The 22,380-nt window shown below is 45.1% G+C and overlaps 1 protein-coding gene across 8 annotated transcripts in view; it reads left to right on the top strand.

The window, feature by feature from the left end:
- The window catches only part of RGS6 (regulator of G protein signaling 6), a 261,853-nt gene extending 240,375 nt beyond the window's left edge, over positions 1-21,478 (top strand). For 7 of the 8 annotated variants that reach the window (XM_085062225.1, XM_085062222.1, XM_085062227.1 and 4 more), the window contains 2 exons: positions 4,112-4,165; positions 19,576-21,478. In XM_085062225.1, the coding sequence (XP_084918351.1) occupies positions 4,112-4,165; positions 19,576-19,626 (105 nt within the window). In that variant the 3' untranslated portion in view covers positions 19,627-21,478. The remainder of the gene's footprint in view (positions 1-4,111; positions 4,166-19,575) is intronic. The other variant, XM_085062226.1, reaches the window with a different exon arrangement.
- The last annotated feature ends 902 nt before the right edge of the window (positions 21,479-22,380 follow it).

Genomic DNA, 22,380 nt, shown 5'->3' on the forward strand with positions numbered 1-22,380 from the left:
GGTGTTCATGTCAGCGTGGCATGGGGTGGCTTCCCGCCATCCAGCCCTGCCTGCAGGCAGGGAAGCATCCTGGAAAGGCAGCCACAGCTGTAGTGCAGACAGGCTGCAAAGCCATGGGAGTGAGCCCTGCAGCATTGAGGGAAGAGCAGGTCAGTATTTGCTTGGTTTAGAGCATTGTTTTCCTCTCCATCTGGTTCAAAGAAGTGTGAATTCACCGTGGCCCTATTCAAATGAATACACAATGTATGCAAAATACTTCAGCCACTTGGTAGCACTGTATATGCCTTTTGCTTTCTCATTTTGAACAGGTAGAAATGATTGCCTGAGAAGCCCAAGACCTGCTCCTGGCCTTTGCTGTGCCCAGGGTCTGTGACATTATTATCCTTTATTTTTATCTGATGCCATTCCCTCTGGAACATACTATTTTTCACCAAGTTAAAGCTCAAGATAAACCCCACTTCACCCCCCAAAATCTCATACCAAAAAGGGATTCAATAACCAACAAAATAAATCCAGGGAGGGAGAGAATTTTGCAGACCTTAAGTTCAGAAGACCAAGTTTCTGTGTGGATTTCCATACCTCTTTTCAGATCACTGGCAAAAAGTGTGAGCAAGGGAATACTTAGGAGCTTCATGCCATGAGGAATAGGCTCCATGCTAAGCACACATCTTTTGAAGCATTGCTTTTATTCAGACCCCCTGTGCCAACTGCTCTGTATTGTTCAGGAAGGTTCGTATTGCAGATTATGCCCCTGTCTCCATCCTATCAGGGCACACATGGCCAATTGATTCAGTGGCAGGACTTGTCTTCAATATTGTAAAGATGCTGAGCAATTTTCTCTAAATTCTTTTTAATAGTCAGTGTCAGCTGGTTTTCCTAAGTTTTCTTCTACTCAATCTCCATGCCAGCAGAATCTACACAAAGGAACTTAAAGTTTGGGTGGCTGGGCAAATGATTAATCATGAAAAAAACCCAGAAAATTCCGAGAAGCCAGTCAATAATTAGTGAATGGTTTCTATGTGGTGAGATCTATTTTTCTGTATCTGCTTGGGCAGAGAGGTTTTCATCTGCAGCAGGGATGGTTGTTTCATATTTTATCCAAATGCATATGTCCTTTGCCATTAGATGGTAGAGTGTGCTGGTTTATTTACTGGCAAACATTGCATTTTTTGCACCTGGGAGGACTACATGACCTGGCATGCATATGTGTTTCTCTACCTTTGCCTCTTTGCACACACAGTGCATGTTCGTGCAAATGCTGCTGTGGTGCTGTGGCAGGCAATGTCTCCAGAGTCCACACCCCAGGTCTGTTCCCGGGACTGGGATAGGTGTGACTCGGTATTTCTACTATTTTTTCTTTTTTTGCACTTGGTTATTTTTAAATTGCCTTCATCTGGTGTGCAAGGCAGCCTCCCTAGCTCAGCAGCATGCTGGAGAGCTGTGGGCAGGCGTTCCCTGCATGGCATGCTGCCAGCCACACGGGCAAGCAGACAGGAAGAGCCAGCGAGCCGTACAGCCAGCACCCACACCCACGGACATTCAAACTGCTCAAGCCAGCTCATCACTCTGCAGCCAGCCTGCCTCAGCTGCTTTTTATTTTACTAGAAAATGTCACGCTTTGACTCAGAGCTGGATTCTATGGGGATGAGATTTCCATGCATCCAGCTGGTCCCAGCCTGCCACCGCCATGCCAAATGTGCAGAGTGACTGCAAACCATGCTTTGCAAGGCACTTGTGTGAGACACCGTCAGTGCTCTCTGTGGCTGCTTCCGCACTTGTGTCTTCAGCTGTGGGAGGCAGCAAACAGTCTTGTGTGGGGGCCTCTGCACCAGACAAGCTCTCAACGCTTCAACAAGGTGCTCATCATCTTTGGAGACCACCATCCTGCCTTTCTGCTGGGTGGGAAGATGCGTCACCTTGCTGGATAGAAAAAGCAGAAACACTAAATTTTGACTGTGAGTGCAGGGGCACAATGTGGCCTGTACAGCAGCTCACTCTCCTTTCACCCCAATGCACACCAGAACTCCACTTCAAAATACAGTTGGGTCAGACACTGCTTTACCAGCCTGCAGCAATGTGATACTGCAGACTTCAAGTGCCTTGCTCCCCTAAGGAGCCTTGCAGAACACTGTCTTTTGTGCAGATATTTCTTCTCCTGAAATTGTGTCAGTAACTTGGTTGCTGGTGGGTCTTGCCATGAGACCAGTGCAGAGGCCCTGTGCCTGGCTGGGCACTACTGTCCTCAGTTCTGCTCACTGGGACACATTCAGCCAAAGTGGCAGGAATGCAGCTTCTGTCACCTCTGTTGCCTTGGGGTGTAGGCACACCTCTGAGGCTCCTTCAAAGAGGGAATCTGTGACGCTCTGAGCACTTGCACAGGTCTAATACTCAGCAGAAGAGTGAGGCTGATGTTTCTTTCCCCTTTCCTCTCCTCTCACATGCAAGGAGAGGCAACTAACCTTTGGGTTAGTGCATATTAAATACTCCTTTGGGGACTGTTGGACTGGGTACATTACTGCCTTCCTGCCAGCCAGGAAGGCTGCCTTATTGCTTAGTACTTGCTTGGAGCCTTGTCTCCATCCTCTGTGTGGCCCAAAACTATGTGCCTCTAGCTTTCACTTTTGATACCACTTCTGGCACATCAGAGCTGATGCTGTGGCTTCCTCAAATGGTTATAAGTGTGGAGGTTGTTTGTTTCTTTCTTCTGGATTAAGAGCATTGCTTGTCTTAAAAAGGGCCTTATGTTTTGGTCTCATTTTTGGTGATGCGGCAGGGACAACCTGCCCCATCTCTGCATGGGAGGCTTAAGACTAACCTTGTAGACATCAGAGAGCTGTGAAAGCGGTGATAAACATGCAGAAGAATCAAAAGACTCTGCCTAGACTCAACTACGCAAGTTCTCATCCAATTTATCTGATATGGTTTTGGCTTCCTTATGCCTTCTCTATCTGATTTTTGCACTGGTGCGTTGTCCTGGGGGTTGTCACTGCAGCTGAATCTGTGGCAGATGATACGTCAGGTAGGTACCTTCCCAATGCAGTGATGATTTCCAGTGCACTGTCAAGCACCATCATTACTGGGGTTTTCCCTTATTTGTAGCTCCTTATTCCCTTCATGGCAGCTTTACTTCCATCTTACAATCCCCATTTTGCTGGCATACCACATTAAAATAAGTGTCTCTCCTGGAAATCAGCAGTGCCCACAGCTTTCTGACTGCAATGAGCTTTCTTTCATATTGTTGAGTTTCTTCTCTTCTCCATAATCATTTTTCCCTCTTATATATTCCAGCAAACATGCCAATAAATTATTTAGTTCTTCCTTGTTAGTGGCGATTAGATCTCCCTTGTGCCAAATGAATGAAGCATTGCACTGAGCAACCTTCTCAGGGATATGCTAATAAAGCCATGATGCACACGCTTGTCTTCTCACAGTGCAATTGAATGTCTTCTTGCATATGAATAGTCCTGTACTCCAGGTACAAAAATATCAGTGGCCCAAACTGCCCTTTATCTTTCTGTTGCCTTGCAAAGACATGCATATGCTGTCTGGTGTTTTGATATAGCCAGACTTACTGGAAATATGCCTCTACCCTTTGGGTAAATAGAATAATGTAGGTTCACTGGCAATGAGTCCAGTGGTGGTTTTCTTCCAGTACTGTATTCACTCACACATTGCTTTTTAATATTATGAATGCTACTGTGGATTTTTTCATCTTTTTAAGCAAGTAGATGGAAACCTCCAATATCTGTTCGGCAGATGTTAACCAGAATCAGAGGTCCCAGCTCAAACAGCAACAGAAGGAAAATTCAGTGAACAAGAAACCAATACCAACAGCTGTAAGACACAGCTCCGCACAGACACATATGAGCCATTCAAAAAGCCCACTGGAGAAAAGGTGACATTGAGAGTAAAAGTAGTGATGTCTCTCATTCTTTAAGGCATTTTGATTTCTTTCGTTTGCTATTGCAAACACTGATTTCTGCTTTTTACATTTTTTTACAACTTTTTCTTCTTGTTGCTTCCTTATATTTGGCTGCTGTTTTGAAAGACTGCATTTAAGCTGAAGGGTTTTTTTCTGTATTTTTATCTCCCTACTTTGTTGCCTCTTAAGCCAGAGAATGAGCAAGGTCGTAGAACTTCTCTAGAAAAGTTCACTCGCAGTGTGGTAAGTTCCTTGTCTTTTCCCTCTTCCCTTTCCTCAGAACTTCATTTTCAGTTGGGAGAAATGTGGATGCTTGACATTTTATTTCATCCTTTACTTTTGCAGCTAGCATCTTTGCAGCTTTTCTCTTAATACCATAGCTCATCTAAATAGTAGCTCTAAAGAAGGGGGTGGGGGGAGAAATGGCATAATGCTCATTCTAGCTTATCATCATTGCAAAGGCAAATTGATTTTTGTCTAGAACCAGATGCAAAGTTGTATTTTTGTTATGTTCCCACTACAGTATTTGTTGTAGCTTTTCCTTGCACAAAGTACAAGAGCATGGTTCTCATAGCTCCATTGCAACAGTATCTGTACAGTTCCATAGTGCATGGATAATGATACCTTCACATACATATCCACCCACAGCACTGCAGCCGCTTCCTCTGTTGCCCCCATCTGTCAGAGCTCATATAAATAGTGATGTGCGATACCCTTTGCCTCATTCATGATACTGATACTGGTAAAGGAGCACAGACACAGCAAGGAACATGACACTGTTAAACCTTTTAGCCAAGGGAACAGTGGGACCTCAAGGGCAGTTGAGAGATGTCCTGCCTCTCTTGTCCTTTGTCAGTCTCCAGCCTCCAGGTGGTCTTGTCTAGAGCTTTGGCAAGATCTGCTGGTCCCACTTGCTTTCAGGGATCTGTGTGTGGAACAATTTTTCTACAGAACAGCAAAAGCAGAGAGAAGGGGCAGGACCAGAGGCAGATACTGCAAGGGGAGTAGAGCAGCAGGGATGCTGAGCAGCACAGGCTGTGTTTTGAGCTGCATCAAAAGCAGCATGACCAACAGGTTGTGGGAGGGGATTCTGCCCCTCTACTCCACTCTCATGAGACCCTATGTGGAGTGTTGCATCCACCTCTGGAGTCCTCAGAACAGGAAACACATTGACCGAATCCAGAGGAGGACCACAAACTTGATTAGAGGAAAAGAGCACCTCTCCTTCAACGAAAGGCTGAGAAAATTTGGTTTGTTAAGTCTGGAAGAGTGAAGGCTTTGGGGTTACCTAATTGTGGCCATCCAGTACCTGAAGGGAGCATAGAAGAAAGATGAGAGGGACTTTTTACAAGAGCACATAGAGACAGGACGAAGGAGAATGGATTAAAACTATAACAGAGTAGGTTTAGATTAGATATTAGGAAAAAAATTTTTACTGTGAGGGTGGTGAGGCACTGGAACAGGCTGCCCAGAGAAGCTGTGGATGCCCCATCCCTGGAGGTGTTCAAGGACAGGCTGAACGGAGCTCTAAGCAACCTGATCTAGCGAAAGGTGTCCCTGCCTGTGACAGGGGGATTGGAGCTAGAGGATCTCTAAGGTTCCCACCCAAACCATGCTATGAGTCTATGATAATCTTGCACACGTGTGTATATATGTGTATTTGTATGTAAACTGCATACACACACATGGCATATAAATATAACACATTTGTACATACTGAGAGAAACAGTAGGCTGTGCAGGTAAGTGTAAGCTGCTGTAGAGCAAATAAGCTGAGAGCAGCTCTTGCTGATACTGCTGTGCTACTGCACAAGCAAACTCAAATGTAACATACAAGGCTTTGTAGTACATCCACTGGCAGACTTCCTGGGGAATGTATTTATATAGTTAATGCATATGCACACATTTAAAATATGTTGATACAAAATATATCATTATGCCCATCTGCATATTTACTACTTTCTAAGAGTCTGCCAGGGCGAGGAGTAGGCAAGATTTTTTTTTTTTAAACAAACTCTGCAGAAATATTTACACCAAGTGGTAAATTCTGCTCCCAGATTTGCCAAGTACGTAGAAGAGTAACTCTCACTTTACTAGACTGGCTGGGTTTATAGTTGCACAGCCAAGGATGGATTTTTCTCTTGCATTTGATTTGAAGGGTAACTTGACAAGCTCAGTTTGGGATGCTGTGATTAAAATGTAAGTAGCTGTAAAGAAATTTGTTGTTGATTGGTCGGCAATTTTGTCTTACTGGCTAGCATACTGTAAATATTTTCTTCCATTTCTCTTAATAGAGATATAAAATGTCATCTTCTGATGGCATGGTAGCTACCAGAACTAGGAAGAGTCTGAATTTTTTAAACTTTGCATTATGGCAGTTTGTCACTGCCATGAGACGAGAAAATAGTCACATGGACATGTCATAATGTCCTCAGAGGACAGCATTACCAAAGTGAGAACTTTATAGCATGCTCAGGGGACTGAATTAAGATGAAGTTAATTCTGTATGCTCTAGTTCTCCAAAATGCACTGCAGCATCCCAGCTGTGTAAGAGTGGAGCAATTCAGCAGTCCATGTTTCCAGAGCTCCACTGTGCTTTAGTGATTGTCTATGACAGGATCCCATATTCAAGCTGGTCCTGCACAGGTGTGATGAAGTTAAGTGTATGCTTAAGGTTTGGCTGGAACAGACCCCCAGTGTTTGTCTCTCTTCAAGGAAAGAGCACTGAGCCTATTTTACAAGCAGATTAATATGAGGACCCATTTCCAGTGACAGCTGTAAGAGAAATCTCAAAAATAATAAGGGCTAAAAGTTTATTTGCCTTAAGGAGGCGTCATTGAGACGAAGTAGGCTCCCAGATTGACTGAACTATTAATTGTCTGTGGATCTGGGTCACCTTCAGACTGTACTGCTCTGTTTGGCACTGGGAGGGCCAGTAGATGCTTGGTGAAATTTTCTGTATTTGTCTGTAGCATGTGACTCAGCGTTTTGGGAAATCACACAATCACAGAATAGTTACGGTTGGAAGAGACCTCTGGAGATCATTAGTGCAATCCCCCGCTAAGGCAGGGTCACCTAGAGCAAGTTACACAGCAATGTATCCAGGTGGATTTGGACTGTTTTCAGAGGGAGACTCCATGGCCTCCCTGAGCAGCCTATTGCAGTGCTCTGCCACCCTCAGTGTAGAGAAGTTCTTCACATTGAGCTGAAACTTCTCATGTTTCAGCTTATGGCCATTTCTCCTTGTCCTGTCACTGGGCACCCCTGAAAAGAGTCTGGCACCACCCTCTTGACACCCACCTTTGAGATATTTGTGTTTATTGGTGAGATCCCCTCTCAGTCTCCTCTTCTCTAGATGAAACAGGTCAAGGTCCCACAGTCTCTCCTCCTAAGAGAGAGGCTCCAGACCCCTCATGATCTGTGGTCCTTCGCTGGCCCATCTCCAGTAGCTCCTCATATTTCTTGTACTGAGAAGCCCAGAGCTAGACAGAGCACTCCAGATGTGGCCCCTGGAGGGATCACCCCCCTCAACCTGCTGGCCACACTCTTCCTGATGCATCCTGGGATATCATTTGCCCTGCTGGCTATAAGGGCACACTGGTGGTTCATAGTCAACTTGTCATCCACCAAGACTCCCTGGTCCTTTTCTGCTCTCTAGCAGCTCAGCCCCCAGCCTGTGCTGGTACTTGGGGTGATTCCTCCCCAGGTACAGGACCCTATGCTTGTCTTTGTTGAACCTCGTTAGTTTTCTCCAGCCTATCAAGGCCCTGCTGAATGGCAGCACAGCCTTCAGGTCTATCAGCCCCTTCCTCCAGTTTCATATCATCAGCAAACTGTCTTTGATTGCATTCTATCCCTTCATCCAGGTCATTGATAAACAAGTTGAATAAGACTGGACCCAGTATTGATCCCTGGGGAACACTGACTACAGGCCTCCAACTGGATGCTGTTCCCTGATCATGACCCTTTGAGCTCTGCCACTCAGCCAGTTCTTGGTCCGTTTATCCAACCCACATTTCCTGAGCTTACCTATGAGGATGTAATGGGAGACGGTGTCAAAAGCCTTGCTGAAGTCAAGGCAGATGACATCCACTGTTCACTCCTCATTTACCCATCCTGCCATGCCACTATGGAAGTCTATCAGATTGGTCAAGCATGATTTCCTCTTGGTGAATCCATGCTAACTATTCCTGGTGACCTTCTTTTCTTTTACATGCTTGATGATGACCTCCAGAATTATCTGTTTCATCACCTGTCCTCAGGTGGAGCTGACTAGCTAGTAGTTTCCCGGGTTCTCTTTCTTGCTCCTTTTGAAGACAAGAGTAACACTGGCTTTTGTCCACTCATCAGGCACCTCTCATGTTCTCCACGATTTTTCAATGATGGAGAGTAGCTCAGCAACAACATCTGCCAGCTCCCTCAGCACCTGTGGGTATGTCCCATCAGGGCCCATGGATTTATGGGACCTAAGTCTGCCTAGCCAATCTCTGACCCAGCCCTCAACATCCAAGGGGAAGTCTTCCTTTCTCCAGCCTTCTTCTCTTACCTCCGAGGTCTGGGATTCCCAAGAGCCAACCTCAGCACTAAAAACTGAGGCATTCAATAACTGGGCATTCTCTGTGTCTTCTGTCACCAGGACACATATCTGATTCAGCAGCAGACCCACATTTTCACACATCTTCCTTTTGCTCCTGAGGTACTTGTAGAAACCCTTTTTCTTGTCCTTGATATCCCTTGCCAGACTTAATTCTGACTGGGCCTTGGCCTTCTTTGTCACATGCCTGCATACTCTGACTGTTCCTTTAAGCCTCCCATGTGGCCCTTTTTCTAAATACCAGAATCTGTCTGATATTTGCTAGAAGCTCCCTTCTCATTCAAAGGGATGCCCCCTTTGCTTGATTTCTTGCTTATGGTGATACACTGGTCTTGAGCTTGGAAGGACTGATGCTTAAATACTGACCAGCTCTCTTGGACCTCCTTTTTTCTAGAGCCCTTCCTTTAACATCACTGTACTGAAATTTGAGGAACTTTGTTCCACTTACATTGAAGGTGGCATAGAGCCAGAGCAGGAGCATGGAGGTAGAGGTTCATGATCCCTTCCTTGCTCAAAATACTGTACTTACAGTGTTGCTTTCCATATCAGAGAAAGCTGACTTGTAGCCAGGAGGCCAGTCATACCCTAGACACTGAGTCTTCACTTGAGTGAAAAAAATCAGACTCTCTGTTTGCTTGGGTCTCGCCATCTTTTGATTGGCAAAGACCGGAAAAAGACAACACTTCAGAAATGGCCACATCTGCATGGCTGAGCAGAACACTACAGGGCATGCACTGCCCAGCACTGCCAGAGCAGAGGGGCAGCAGACGTTTTTTCTCCTCTCTTCAGGTTTTGAAGAGTCCTCAAAAACACATGGGCAGCATAGTGGCAGGATAAACATCCCAGTGCCTGACCCTTTGGCCCTATGGAAGGCTCCCATGCTGTGGAATCACAGGTATAAAGCTAGGCTGGCTCTTCCATGCTCTCCAGAGCGCCCTGGGAAACGGTCGATATCATGGAGTTGCAGAGCTGACAGTCTATTGCTTTGGAGCACTTACTAATCCACCTTGTTTAAAAACGGATGGCACTGTGCATGGTGGCAGGTTTATCTTATTACAATTTTCCTTTTGAATACAACAAGGATTGACATTATGAAAGCAGAGTTAGCCTGTCTTCTCTCCCAAGTGAAGATAAATGGCATCATAAAAATCAGACACCATGTATCATATATGTTATAAATAATACCTAGTATTGAGGTAATAACTTAATTTTAAAGACACACATACACACAAATCCATATATCTACATCTCTCTCTTCTGTCATATTTCATCATCTTACTAATTAAAAGGAGCCTGGTATACTATTTTTAGCCCTGCAGTCTCAGCCTAGCTGTTTAAACCACTGTAGTTTCCCATCTGCTTTAGAAATTATTTAATAATCAGAGAGACAGAAGCTTAGTTCTCATAAGCTGAGATGATCATTCAGGGCCAAGAGTAGAAGGAAAATATATTTTAATGAGTACATTTAGGGAAACTACTGCTGCTTTTTGTCTCACAAAGGAAGCCACCAAGTCTCTGCCTAACTTGCGCTGGTAGCCATTTGCATTTAATAAAGGAGGAAACAGGAGGGGGTTCCTTTTTTGCATCTTAAGCATTATCTCTAAAAGCAGCAATGGGTAGTCCAGCAATAACAGGGATTAAACCTATGGATACCAGCCTCAGCAGGTAACTTAGATAAGCCTGGGCCATGATACCCAAACTTGAATTCAATCTTTCCTAAAAGGGCTATATTCCAGGGAAGGAATTTTCCCTGGAAGAAAACAGGTGTTAAAATTTCTGATTCAGTATCCAGGTGGTGACTCAGTGCTGAGACCTCTGCATTTTATTCCCAGCTGATATTTCTTTAAGAACAAAAGGCACACCCACACAGGTACCACTTTTGAGAGGAAAAGAGTTTTCAGTCTTTGTGCTTTAAAGGACAAGAGTGACCAGAGCAACAATCTATTCTTTAGGCAGAATTTTTACAAATTCTGGCTGAACTGACTGATGTGGGACACTGTTAAGTATTATGTTCCTGGACTGAAAAAGGTCTTTACCCGAAGAAGGCAAAGAATCTCTTGTGTGTCTCTTCCACTGCCTGAGGACAAAGAGAAGAGTTGCAACAACCTGGGAGAAGCAAGAGGCATTTGCTGTCCAGAGCCCCTTGTGACACTCAGTCCAAGTGATGGGAGGACCTGTCAGCTCCAGACAAAACCAACAGCATCTGCCAGAGTGTGCTCCACAGGACTGGAGAAGGCAAAGATGCAAATGCCAGACTTCTGGCTGGATATTGGAGTCTGTGGGAAACAGAAATGCTTTTCCCATGTTTTCCCCACCTCCTTCAAGCCATAGTGGTCCAGTGCAGTGTATACAGAGGTGTGACGTGCACAGGCCTGCCGTGGCTGCTTGCAGTTTGCATGGGATACACTGCAGACTGTATTTTATCTTTCATCATTGCAGTCGGTAAAGAGGGCAATACTTAATGGGAAAACCAGCCCTCCTGCTGAGTTCTGGAGGAAATGTGAGTATGTAGTGAGACTAAAAGACTTGGGATATTTATTTTAAACTTAGCATGCGAGGAGACATCAGATACAGAGGACAGATGTATGAACTGTATGGAGGAGTTAGGTATGAAGAAAAACGAAGCCTTTCCGAGTGGTAAATTCAACACAGTGCTGAAAGAAAATCAGGTGAAGGATGGCATGGTCTGTGTTCAAGCTGTCTGGGAAGTAAACTGTACATTAAGGATGTAAGAATGAAAGTTTTCTAATGACCCTTCTATAAAGAATCCTGGACATTTTGGATGGAACATTTTGTACAGCAAGTCAATGAAGACTGAAGATTGTCTCAGTTCCTAGGCACTGGTGAATAACTGAATTGACAGACTGGCCCAGCTTCGTTAACCATAGGAGGCAGAGGTGCCATAGGCAGAAGGAGAAGCTGGGAAGCAGGAACTGCTGCAGTCCTTGTGTTAACAACACCAGCCTAGTGGTTTTGTATTCTCATCCAGAAGCACTGTAGGCAAAGTACCACATGACATCCAGTGTTCCACCTGGGCTTCTCATCCAAGGATAATTTTCCCAGAAACAAGAATGACTGGACATCTGGTATTCAACGTATTTGTCATGCTCAGTGCACAAGATGCTTTCTCTCTGGAGCCTAAAATGCCCTCCTCCTTGCAGTGATACAAACTGGCATTATCAGGGTAGCATTTCCTTTGCTTTAGTTTTCTGATACATTTTGGTAATTTTGTATTGAACAATTCTTGTCTCAGGACATAAATGCATCCCAGTTCAGTGCCCAGAGAAATATAAAGCTGCATGTTTAGTTTCAGTTCCATATTTATCTGCTCTCTTGCATTATACAGCCATGAAAGCCCTAGTTTCTACCCTGACTGCCTGGCTGTCCCTTCCTCGATGTTCTCAGCTGTCTCCCAGCTCCATGTTGCCATTTTTGTGACAACCCTTCTGCTGCTTCCCCATCTTGCTGATCCTGAGCTTCATCCCTTGGCCACTGCTACTGCCTCATGCTGTTTTTTATGTCCTCTTGGTTTGTGTACTGTTGGATCAGAGTCCAAGTCACACTCCTATTCTTAATTCATGAGTATGGTGTCACACATGTGAAATGTGTTGATAGAATCTTATCTTTCTCAGGTGAACTGTGTGAATACTTTGCACAGCTGTGTCACTGTGATGTATTATAAATAGTAACCATGAAAGCAGTGAAGAAGGTGTAAGGCTGGAGAAAGAATTGCTGTCTGATGTCATCTTTTTAACTGGTTCATTGATAGTCTTATAAAGCTGTCATATATTTACCAGCTTTTCCACTTTTTCACTTTCCCAGCTCTACCAACTTGCATAAATAGATCACAGCATTTGAGGATATGGGAAGTATTCAAAACCTGCAATAAAGACAAAGGTTTAAGCCATTATTGGTAGAGAATAGTGGTTGAAAAAGTGGAAAGTACAAAAAGATGATACACTGAGATGCTGGTGAAATGGCTATCAGAACAGACAGCAAGAAGAGAAGGGATGCAGGAATGTATTCCAAAGTTTCTTAGATTTGGCATTAAGAAAAGGTATCTGGGAAAAGGGTTATTTTTCTCTTTGGAAGATATTTTACTTTAAAAGGAAATGTGCTCACTTTACTACTCCAATCATTTCACTGGCTTTTACTGAGAAAAGGAACTTGCATTACTTGGGTGATGGAAGCATCAGAATGTACCCAAAGTGTAAAGGGGATGCAGCCCATGTTTGCAGCCTGCCATGTGATTTTTCCGTCAGTGCAATAGCCAGCCAGTGCATGGACTGACTCAGCACTGCAGGCATGAATGCACCGCCTCCTCTCGTGGTATCATCATGGTACCTTACCTGCTTTGCTAAGGGGTAAGTTGCATGTGTTACACAGGTGCTGCACAGTCTGCTCTGTATACAGGGGCTCCTTCAAAGGATAAGAATTCATTGTTTTTAGTTGGTAAGTTATCCTTCACTTCCCTTCCTAAAAGTGCTGCTGTGTAGTGCTGCTGGTGCAGGATGGCAGCTTCCTTTTGCCCCTGCAAGGGTAAAGTGGGTGAGTGGTCTTTGTGCACACCATTTGTGAAGTGCCTGGGGACCCTTCTGGATGAAAGGCACCATACGAAGTTCAGAACATGTCGCTGTTGAGCAGCTAGCAGAGTAATGAATGCACCAGTTCTCAGTGGCAAGAAGGAATGACCTTTATTGTTTTGATTTCATCACATATATAGAGTTCTCAAAAGTCACCCAGATTGGTCAGTTAGAAGCCTTCCCCCAGGCCTGATTGGCCAGGCCTGCACTGTCCAAGTTCTGGGACACTGTTCCAATAACATCCAAACTTTATCTTTATTTATAAAACACAAGAAGAATTCTCGTGGGAAAAACCTGTGCTAGCCACAAGAACACACCTACTATTAATTTGCTGTATTTTGTTCGAGCCACACACCAACTCTGGAAAATAAAAGTTAGTACCTTTTCACTACAGACAGGTCTAGCTGAGATACTAAACCATGACCTTAGCATGGTGTTAGGCTGGAAGGGTGTGTTTAGCCCCTGCTGTGATTTCAGCCAAGTTTATTTTGATATTCCAGAGAGATTTGATACTTCAGTGGTGCTTCCGTTTTCCTCTGTGCAAGATATTTACATATCTGATTCCCAGTTGTGCTCAAGGCAGTCAGAGTCCTTTGCACAGAATCGCACCCCACCTGAAAGCCAGACCAGCAACATGCAGTTAGGGCATTTCTGAGGTGGCTTGAAATAACAGTCTGCTACACCATTGTGTACTGGATGCAGTGATCCATCTGCTCCTCTGTCTTCTTGGGCTTTTTGTCAAAGGGTGGAACACATCCTGGATTTGCAGTCCATACGCAGCTTCAGCTAATGCCAAAATTGGCTCACTCTCAGCTACACGGAGCCCAGGCTGCACCACAACAGAAGAGGATCTTTCTTGTGGTGCTAGTGGGATGGTAAAGGAGAGCTGCAGCTATTATGAAGCTGTCCTAGGAGTGGGTGAATACAGAGGTCCTGGTTTGTGCCATATACAGTGGTGTACTGGTATTTCTCCAAGCAAAGTGCAATGCCTCACTTAGGAAGTGTAAGAAATCCTCACAACTTAAAAATCAGAATAGATCATAGTGGTTTTAGTTGGACTGAAGCTCTGAACTGTTCCCATAAGTGATACGAGCTAGAAGAGCAAAAAAGCAGTATCAGATGTGGGAACATTACCCATGGTGGATGAGCTTCACTGTGATGGGCAGGAATGGCAAGAAGCTCAGGTAACTTGCCAGTCAAGCCTTAGAAGAGAAGTGGGGCCCGCTCTGCAGGAAACTGGGGGTAACTCGTGAGACTGTGCTGGCATGAACAGGTGAGCATTGTGCATGCTGGGAGCATCTGGCCCCACCTTACCCACTACAGCCACTTTGCAGCTCCTGTTTTCAGTGTGTGTCAGTGTGTAATTGGTGGTATTGTCCACCATATTTTGTGTGTTAATTTATGTTACTTATGTTCATAGTTTAGGTGTCTGTATAAATTTTGTGTTGAACTATTTTCCTGTATTGTTTGTTTTTAATTAATTTTATTAATTTCAATTAATCTTATTTACCTTCATTAATTTATGTTATGTTTATCTTATGATGGCAATGTATATTTTAATGAAAAAGAAATCTAATAAAAATATTTTTAAATGGCATGAAAATAAAGTTTCCCCAAGATCTGCAGTGTAATATAGCATTGAAAACCAAACCATGCTAGGACTATGGCAATCCCTTCAGAAGTAAAATTTGGTTGCAGGACATTGTCTGCCCATCGCCAAATTTCTTGTAGAATGTTAGTGAAAAGATAGGAAAATGAGCAGTGCCTGTAACAGTGTGAAAAACCTCACATTCAGGCCAATGGAAGGAGGATTAGCTCATCTCCAGTGGAGATGCACTCCAGCCCCCGTTCTCTGCAAAGGGGGATGGGGCAACAGTGCTCTCCAGGAGATGACTTCTCCTCCAGGAAAGTGGTGCTTCTGGCTGGAGCAGATTGGGCAGCAGACAGGGAAAAGGAGAGCCCTGTGCACAAATGAGGGGTAGAAAACAAGAAGTGGAGCCAGCTGTAGCAGACAAAGCCCCAGGCTGGTGGGTAGAATGTGTGGAGGTGAGCAGTCAGCATGACAGCACTTTGGTCTGTATTGAGGCAGCAAACGCGAGTCTGTGCTGCCAGCCCTCCTCTCCCCCACTGCTGCAGCCACAAAGCACTTTATGGGATAAGCCCTGCCTGGGTGTTCAGGTAAGTTGTTGCCAACATGCATGGGAGCTCTGGCTTGTGCATGCTGTGGGTGGGCAATGCCTGCATGCTACATACTGAACTGCGCTGTGCTGGGCAGAGCACATCAACATTGTGTGAAGCCAGGGGTACTGGGCAGAACTAAACTTTCAGTTTAAAACTATTTTCAAAAGACAGGTCCCACTCTGCTTCTGTCCCAGCTGTGCAAAATGCTGGTTTTGGCAGATAAAAGCAAGGAGCAAGATGGAAACTCTGGTGGCTCATACCAGAGGTTTGAAAGGAGTGCTGTCCCTTTTTTGTGTCAAATCCCAGACACCCTTTTCCCCTCTTACTTGGCTTCTTGCCTATGTTAAATTGTTGAATTTTGCATAAAATAATTGCTGATTGCATTTTACACTTTAGTTTAGTAGCTGCTCAGCAAAGGCTCAGCCACTAAAGATGCTAACCATCTCCTGTGACCTACAGGTTAATCTTTATTTCACTGGGCCTCAGTGAGCCCTGATGGCCCCGCAACTGCTGAGGTCCAAGTCCTCTACCTGACATGTAGCTAAGCTGTCGGATGGCCACATGCTTGGAAGTTTCTTGGGGGCAGTTTCATTAAGTTTATTAAGAATTCCCTGATGTTTTCCTTAGGTTACTCCAAATTCAGATTTTACACTGCCTTTAAGAAATGGCTTCTGTCATGGGAGTGTTCAGGGGCAAAAAGAAAATTACTCATTTAGCAGCAGAGAGAGAGCTGGACATTACCTTTACTAAGATGCAGTGAAGCTCCATGTCATCCTTGCCTGTAAGCTGTGTAACAGCTCAATTGCTTGCAGGACGTCAGAGAAAAGGAAGTCTTCCTGCATCTAAGACGACACACAACAGATGCCATACAACATATGCCCTCCTGCTTGTGCTATGCTGTTTGAGCGACAATAGTCCGGGGTTTTAATTGTTGTAACCTTAATTAGTAGTGACAAATATTTTGGAACTGGAGGACTGGGGATTTCTTTATAGACTTTAGACCCCATGGAAAAAGTTTACTCCTTAGATCCACTCTAATCTTGCCCTAAGTTATTCAGCATATACATGCGACACAGTAAAAGAAGCACTGAAGTGTGCTGAGCTTGAGATGGTGTGCTTTCCAAATCCCCTGCCAAAACAGCTTAAATGAAATGTTTCCTGGAAATAAGGCAGTTGTTGACATTCTCTTTCAGTGGGGAGAGGTAGAAACGAGGGGGCAGCCTCTGGTTTCATGCTAAACAAAGATGCATAGAAGGGAAAAGTAATTTATTTTGGGTGAACATTTTTAAAGAAACTCGGTGTTGTTTGTGCCAAACTTTCACATCATGTCGTGTTGATTTATATCAGCAGATGGATTGCAGCTTTTTCACCTGTAATACAATGTTTTGCTCCCTTCTTGTGGATTTTAGTAATAGGAAAGAGATACCAGTTCTCCTAATGAAATGCAGTTTTTTCCTGATCCTCTTTATTTTTATTTTAAAGAGGCTGTCTAAGATGAGAGAATCCCAAACCAAACACCTGCATCACAGCCAACTCCAGCCTGCAGATATCCGTATCACTCAGACCCTTGCTGTGAGGCTGATACTTGGCGTTGGGTTGAAACAAAATCACCTATATCAGTATGCCTGTAGTAGGGGGCTGAACATTACAGCGCTTTTACTTGTAATCAAAAAAGTCACAGCATTAATCCCTCTATGCAATTTCAGGGATCCTTTTGCCATCTGTCCTAGCACAGAGGTGAACACAACAGCCAAGCAGACAACATTGCTGCCTGCTTCTTGCTGTCGTAAAGCAGAGCTTCTTGCACCCATCTGTTTGCTTGTCCCTGTGTGTGAGGCTGTTCCCTGGCACAGTTATCCTCCCAGACAGACGGGCTTTGCACTGGGGACTCATCCCAGCCTGCAGGCGGGAAGTTTGCTGCAGTTCCCAGGGTAACGCCTTTCCCTTGAGACGAGGGAGCTGCAGATGGAGGCCACTGCCTTTGCCTGAAACGGGAAGCAGTTTCCACTGGGAAACCCATGAGCGAGGTTTTGCCCTGTGCAAACCACAGCCATCGGCTCTGTTTCCAGCCCACCACCTTCTCCAGGGCAGCTGTCGCCTCTCCTGCACCTGGCCCACGACCGGCGGTTCTCCTTCCCGCTTTGAACACATGAATGTTGAAATCGGGGCAGGATGTGGAACAGTGTTTGCTCCTCAGCCCTGCTGGAGCCTGACGCAGGGAGCTGGCGTAGCCCCAAGCCACCTGCCTGTGAGAAGATAACAAGAGGAGCTGCCTGTCGCAGATTAGTTAGAGTCTGACTGAATAGGCATTATATAAACGAAGGCTTATTTATTTTTTTCCTAAGGAAGTACCCAAATACTGACGGAAACTAACATGTTCTTTTCCTAAACTCAGCCATGTTATTCTTCCAGGAATTAACATCCGCATCTTTACCTTCTTCTTCCTATAAATAGGATTCAGGAACTGATAATTCCTTAGCACTCTCACTCTGGTCTTCCTTAACAGCAGCAAAATGACAGTCGTGGTTGTAGCCCCCCAAGCCACATTGCCCTGCAGAAGACTTGGCCACCCCCTGGGCTGGCACTGGGCCAGGCTTCACAACAGCACATTTAAAAATAATAATAATCAAAAATTTGATTTATAGTGAAAAACAAAACAAAACAAAAAACCCCAAACCAGCCAAATATACATGTCTTAAATGGTGTGTCTGCAGAGCTCTGGGATGAGCTGGCCACTCCCTTGCTGAGCCCTGCATGTGAGGTACAGAGCAATGGTTGTGTGTCTCTTGTCCCAGGCAAGACAATCAGAATGATGACAGTGTTTCTCACAGCCAACTGCTTGTGTAGAGAACACGGACAGATTAGGCTGTGTGTGTTCATGCAGTTGAACAAATTATTTGGTGAAAGTCACACATCTCAGTAATGAAATGAGGCTTCTGTAGGGAACATCCTCCTGGAACAGCTCTAAACAGGAAGATATTAGAAGTCAATGGGAGGTGGGAAGTGTTTCTTTTTTCCTAGAGTGTTAACTTGTTTAAAAATATTTATTTCAAATAGCCTGCTAATTTCTAAATTTCAAATTTTTCTACATTTTGTGTATAAATTTTTCATTTTCACTGTATAATTTGTTTCTCTTGCTTTTTTTGTGGCTCGCTCTTTGAAACAGCAATCAGTGAGACTTCCTATTGCAAAGGAAATCTTGGCTAAATATAGTAAAGAAGAGGAGGTTGTTTAAGAGCTGCTAGGTATTGTACAGCAGTGTGGTATTCCCTGAATGTTTATTTCAAGCAAGACTTTTTTTTTTCCTTTAAGAAAAACATCATTTTTCAAGAGGAATGCTCACCAAAAAAACACAGCAACTGGTGCAATACCTGAGACAGTTTTTCACGGTTACATCAGTAATTGCAAAGCCATCAGCATCCCCCATGGGGATATACCCTGTCTGCAAATGGAGAAGAGTGGCTGTAGGTCCTGAAATAGGTCCTGTAGGTCCTTTGCTCCTGAAAGCCTTTGCTGCTGGTCTAAGCTAGTGAAGGGGTTCAGATGTGCAGGTGACCTTCCTTCCTCTTAGTCCTTTTTCCTGCCAGTTAGTGGAAAAGCTCATGTGGATGACAGCAGGGCATGAGCAAGGCTGCCACAGTGCCACACTCTTGCATTGGTGTCTTGGAGGAGAGCACAGGGAGAGCAGGGAGGTGAAGCAGGAGTGAACAGACACCAACCCAGGAGGCAAGTGACCAAGGAGTGTGCAAAAGTGACTGACAGCAGGGCAGGAACAGGCTAAGCTGTTTCTGAAATTACTTTTTTCCTACACTTGTTCTTGATGGATGCTGTTCAAGTGACACTGATTCACAGGCTGTGGGGAGGGACATCCCAGTTTTCACAGTAGCCTTGGCTGTGCATCCCTCCCCAAGCTGGGGTAGAGGTCTGCACCAGCAGGACAGCACTGGGCAGAACGAGCAGCAGCGAGTGTAGGACATGGCTTTGCTTTCACCAGTTTCCATGAAACTGGAGAAAGGAAACATCTTCCCAAGACAGGGTCCCAGGGCCCAGCCTTGAGTGATAGCCACTGGACATCACTAGGAACAACTCATCCTTGCCAAATCACTTCCCTGGGGGCAAAACTGCAGGCAGCCAAAATGCTGGGGGCAGGCTCACCACACATCGCCTGCCTCCCTTGTCAGGAGGGCATCATGCCCTGCCCTGGGGGAAAGCCCCTGTCCCTCACTCCCAGAGAAACCATCCCATGATGTCACTTACACCTCCGGGTCTCTTCTCTCTGTTTGTCCTTCCCTCCAGGGAAAGTCTCTGGCGAGCAAGCGCCTCACAGGCCTGATGCAGTCTTCCTGACAGCTCCAGCCAACCGCCCCGCAGGAGAGACAGCTGGGACCACTGCCGGGGATGGGGCATTTCAGGGAGAGCAGGTCCCTGCAGGGGAGACAGCCTGAGCAAGTGGAAGCAGAGAGCCACACACCAGGGGAGCACCTCTCTACACCAACCCTTCCCTGTCTGCACAGCTCCCTAAGGACGCTGAGCTCTGTGCAGGTACTTTGTTTCCAGCTGAGGTTTGGAGGAGCGCACTTCACCATACACAGGAGGCTGAAGGTCGACAAGGCAAGGGCTTGGCTGTCTCATTATTTAAGGAAACAGACCCAACCACAGAGTGGAGAAAGAATAGCTGAGAGACATCAGTGTTTTTCCATATCTCGTCTCTCCCTGGCACAAACGTGACTGTAATAGATGGCACCGCAGTCTCACTTGCTCTCTTTCATGTGGCCGTCTGGATCCAATAAAATATCTGCTGGAAGCTGCTTCTCCTTCTCACAAAATCCCACATGCATTTCTCCTGCAGATTCACTGACTTTAACTTTGTTTTTCTTTCCTATGTTTCTCCTTCTTTAAAACAATGAGAAAAAAAAAGGCACTATTTAAGTTCATCACTCATTGTCCTTCCAATAGCATGTGTCATGTCCAGAGATGATGACCAGATCCGCAGCTGAAGTCAGGAGAGCAAGAATGGTGTTCATCACCTGAGGATCTGCCACTGAGTCAGACTCTGATCCTAGTGCAAATCCTCTGGCATCGGCGGACTCGTTCTGCATGTGCGCGTAGTGCAAATGTGATCAGACTCTGCCTGATGTTCAAAAAGTCATGTTTGAGATGTGCAATGCACTCACAGGCACACACATACACACACACATATGGTATTTTAAAGTGAGTTTGTTTATATTTTATTTCATTTTCTATTTATTTAAAGTTTTGCATACCTAATCAATGATGGATGTTCAAGCTTTTCTCCAAGCAAATCAAACTGGACTCCAGCTCTCCAATCAGAGAGGGCCAAAATCCACTCCCATGTATTCAGGGAAAGGCAACTCTGATGTGGGCAGGTGTCAAAATTCAGCCTACAGTGAGAAGGGAGTTGATGGAGATGGGAGCAGCAGAAGCAGGGTGTTAATGGGCAGGGCACTGGCTGCCAGGTGACCCTTCCTAAACAGCAGCACACCCAGCTGTGATATCATGCTCAGATAACTGACCCTGCTGAGAAGCATCATTCTGAGAGTGAAATTGCACCATTGGAGGAAATGAGCATCCACTAAAACTCATCTGACCTACAGCCTATGAATGCAACAGCAAGAGATGACCCAGTAGCTTTTTTCAAACTGTTGGGGGTATGGAGGTTAGGGTGAGGACAGGACTGAAGTGACTTTAATAAAAAAACCACTTATACTAGCTGCAGATAGGAAAATGGCCTGCATTCACATACAGTATATTATCTATATATGAAAATATCAAGACTCAGCTGACTTAGTACCACAAAACCTCCTATATTTGGTAAGCAGTTCAGATGTGAAGCATACATGAAACTAGACATTTCTTGGTCTTCGTCACTCATGCCAAGGCAAGTTGGCTTTTTGTACAGGTGGTAGAAACTGCTATATGGCTGCAAGTCTGCATTCCTACCTAGGCAAAACCATCTAGCTACATAGATAGCTGGCTATCGACAACATTCACTTCTGAGGCAAGTATTACTCTAATATCTAAGGCCTATGTATACACAAAAACATGCCAGCGTAGTTTCTGTCAGAAAAAGGACCTTCCTCTTTGCCCATGACAGTTCTCATTCTGATACCTGTTTTCTTTCCCCCAGAAAACTCCTAATAGCAATTATACCTAAGGTTCATACACCTGCATGAATGTACAGTGGAGTATTGAGTATGATGTTTGTTCTTTACACATGCCTATACCCTAAACAACCTGCTGTCTGAGGCCTTCAGACCAAATTCATCCTACATATACGTGACACACAAGCGAGTTCCAGGACTACAGAACCACCATCAATGTGCCCAGACATTCTTGTGGTCCCCTGCCTCTGAAGGGGATATTTGGTCTCCTCCAAATTGCCATTTAGCTGTGTTGCAGGACCCATTTCTCCTCGGTTGCCCACCCAGCCAAAGGGTCCCCTTGGGAAATAGCAGGTCTTCGTGCAATAGACTCACTTGTCCATTCATGCACATTTATGTGTCCCCTTAGTTGTCCCTAGGAAAATGCAGAGGCCATCTCTCCTCAGAGCCTTGCAGAGGGAGTTTTTATCTATGTCAAACCTGCCACTGCCATGCATCACTGGAGCTCTGTAAACCAACAGCTGCTCACACTCCAAGGTACTCTACTGCCAGTGCTGCCCAGCCAAAAGGCATTTCCCATGGGAGGTCTCTCTTGTGAACCCTCAGACTGGTCTGCAGAGCATTCCTGAGCAAGAGGTACATACAAAACATGAAACTCTGGTGTGTAGCAAGGAGCAGGGATGGTAAAGTGTTACATGTGGGTCTCTGCTTTGCAGTGAGTTCCTGACACTGGAGAGGTTGTCTCCTGGGGGCAGGATGGGGCAGCTCCATGGGGGTACTCTTCAGTGTCCAGCAGCATGGGGGCACATGTGGGCAGGACTGGAGGATGCTGGTGGGTGATGGGACAGGTGGAATTTGGGCTATGGTCTGTGCAGGGAGCAGAAATGCCAGACTTTAAATTGGGGATGTGCTCCTCCCCTGTGAGCAATGCACTATGCTCTGTCTTTCAGCTTTATTCCTGCAGGATGGTCATGTTGGC

The sequence above is a fragment of the Lichenostomus cassidix genome, chromosome 5 (assembly GCF_008360975.1).
Source record: "Lichenostomus cassidix isolate B80296 chromosome 5, HeHo_3.0, whole genome shotgun sequence".
Classification (NCBI taxonomy): Eukaryota; Metazoa; Chordata; class Aves; order Passeriformes; family Meliphagidae; genus Lichenostomus; species Lichenostomus cassidix.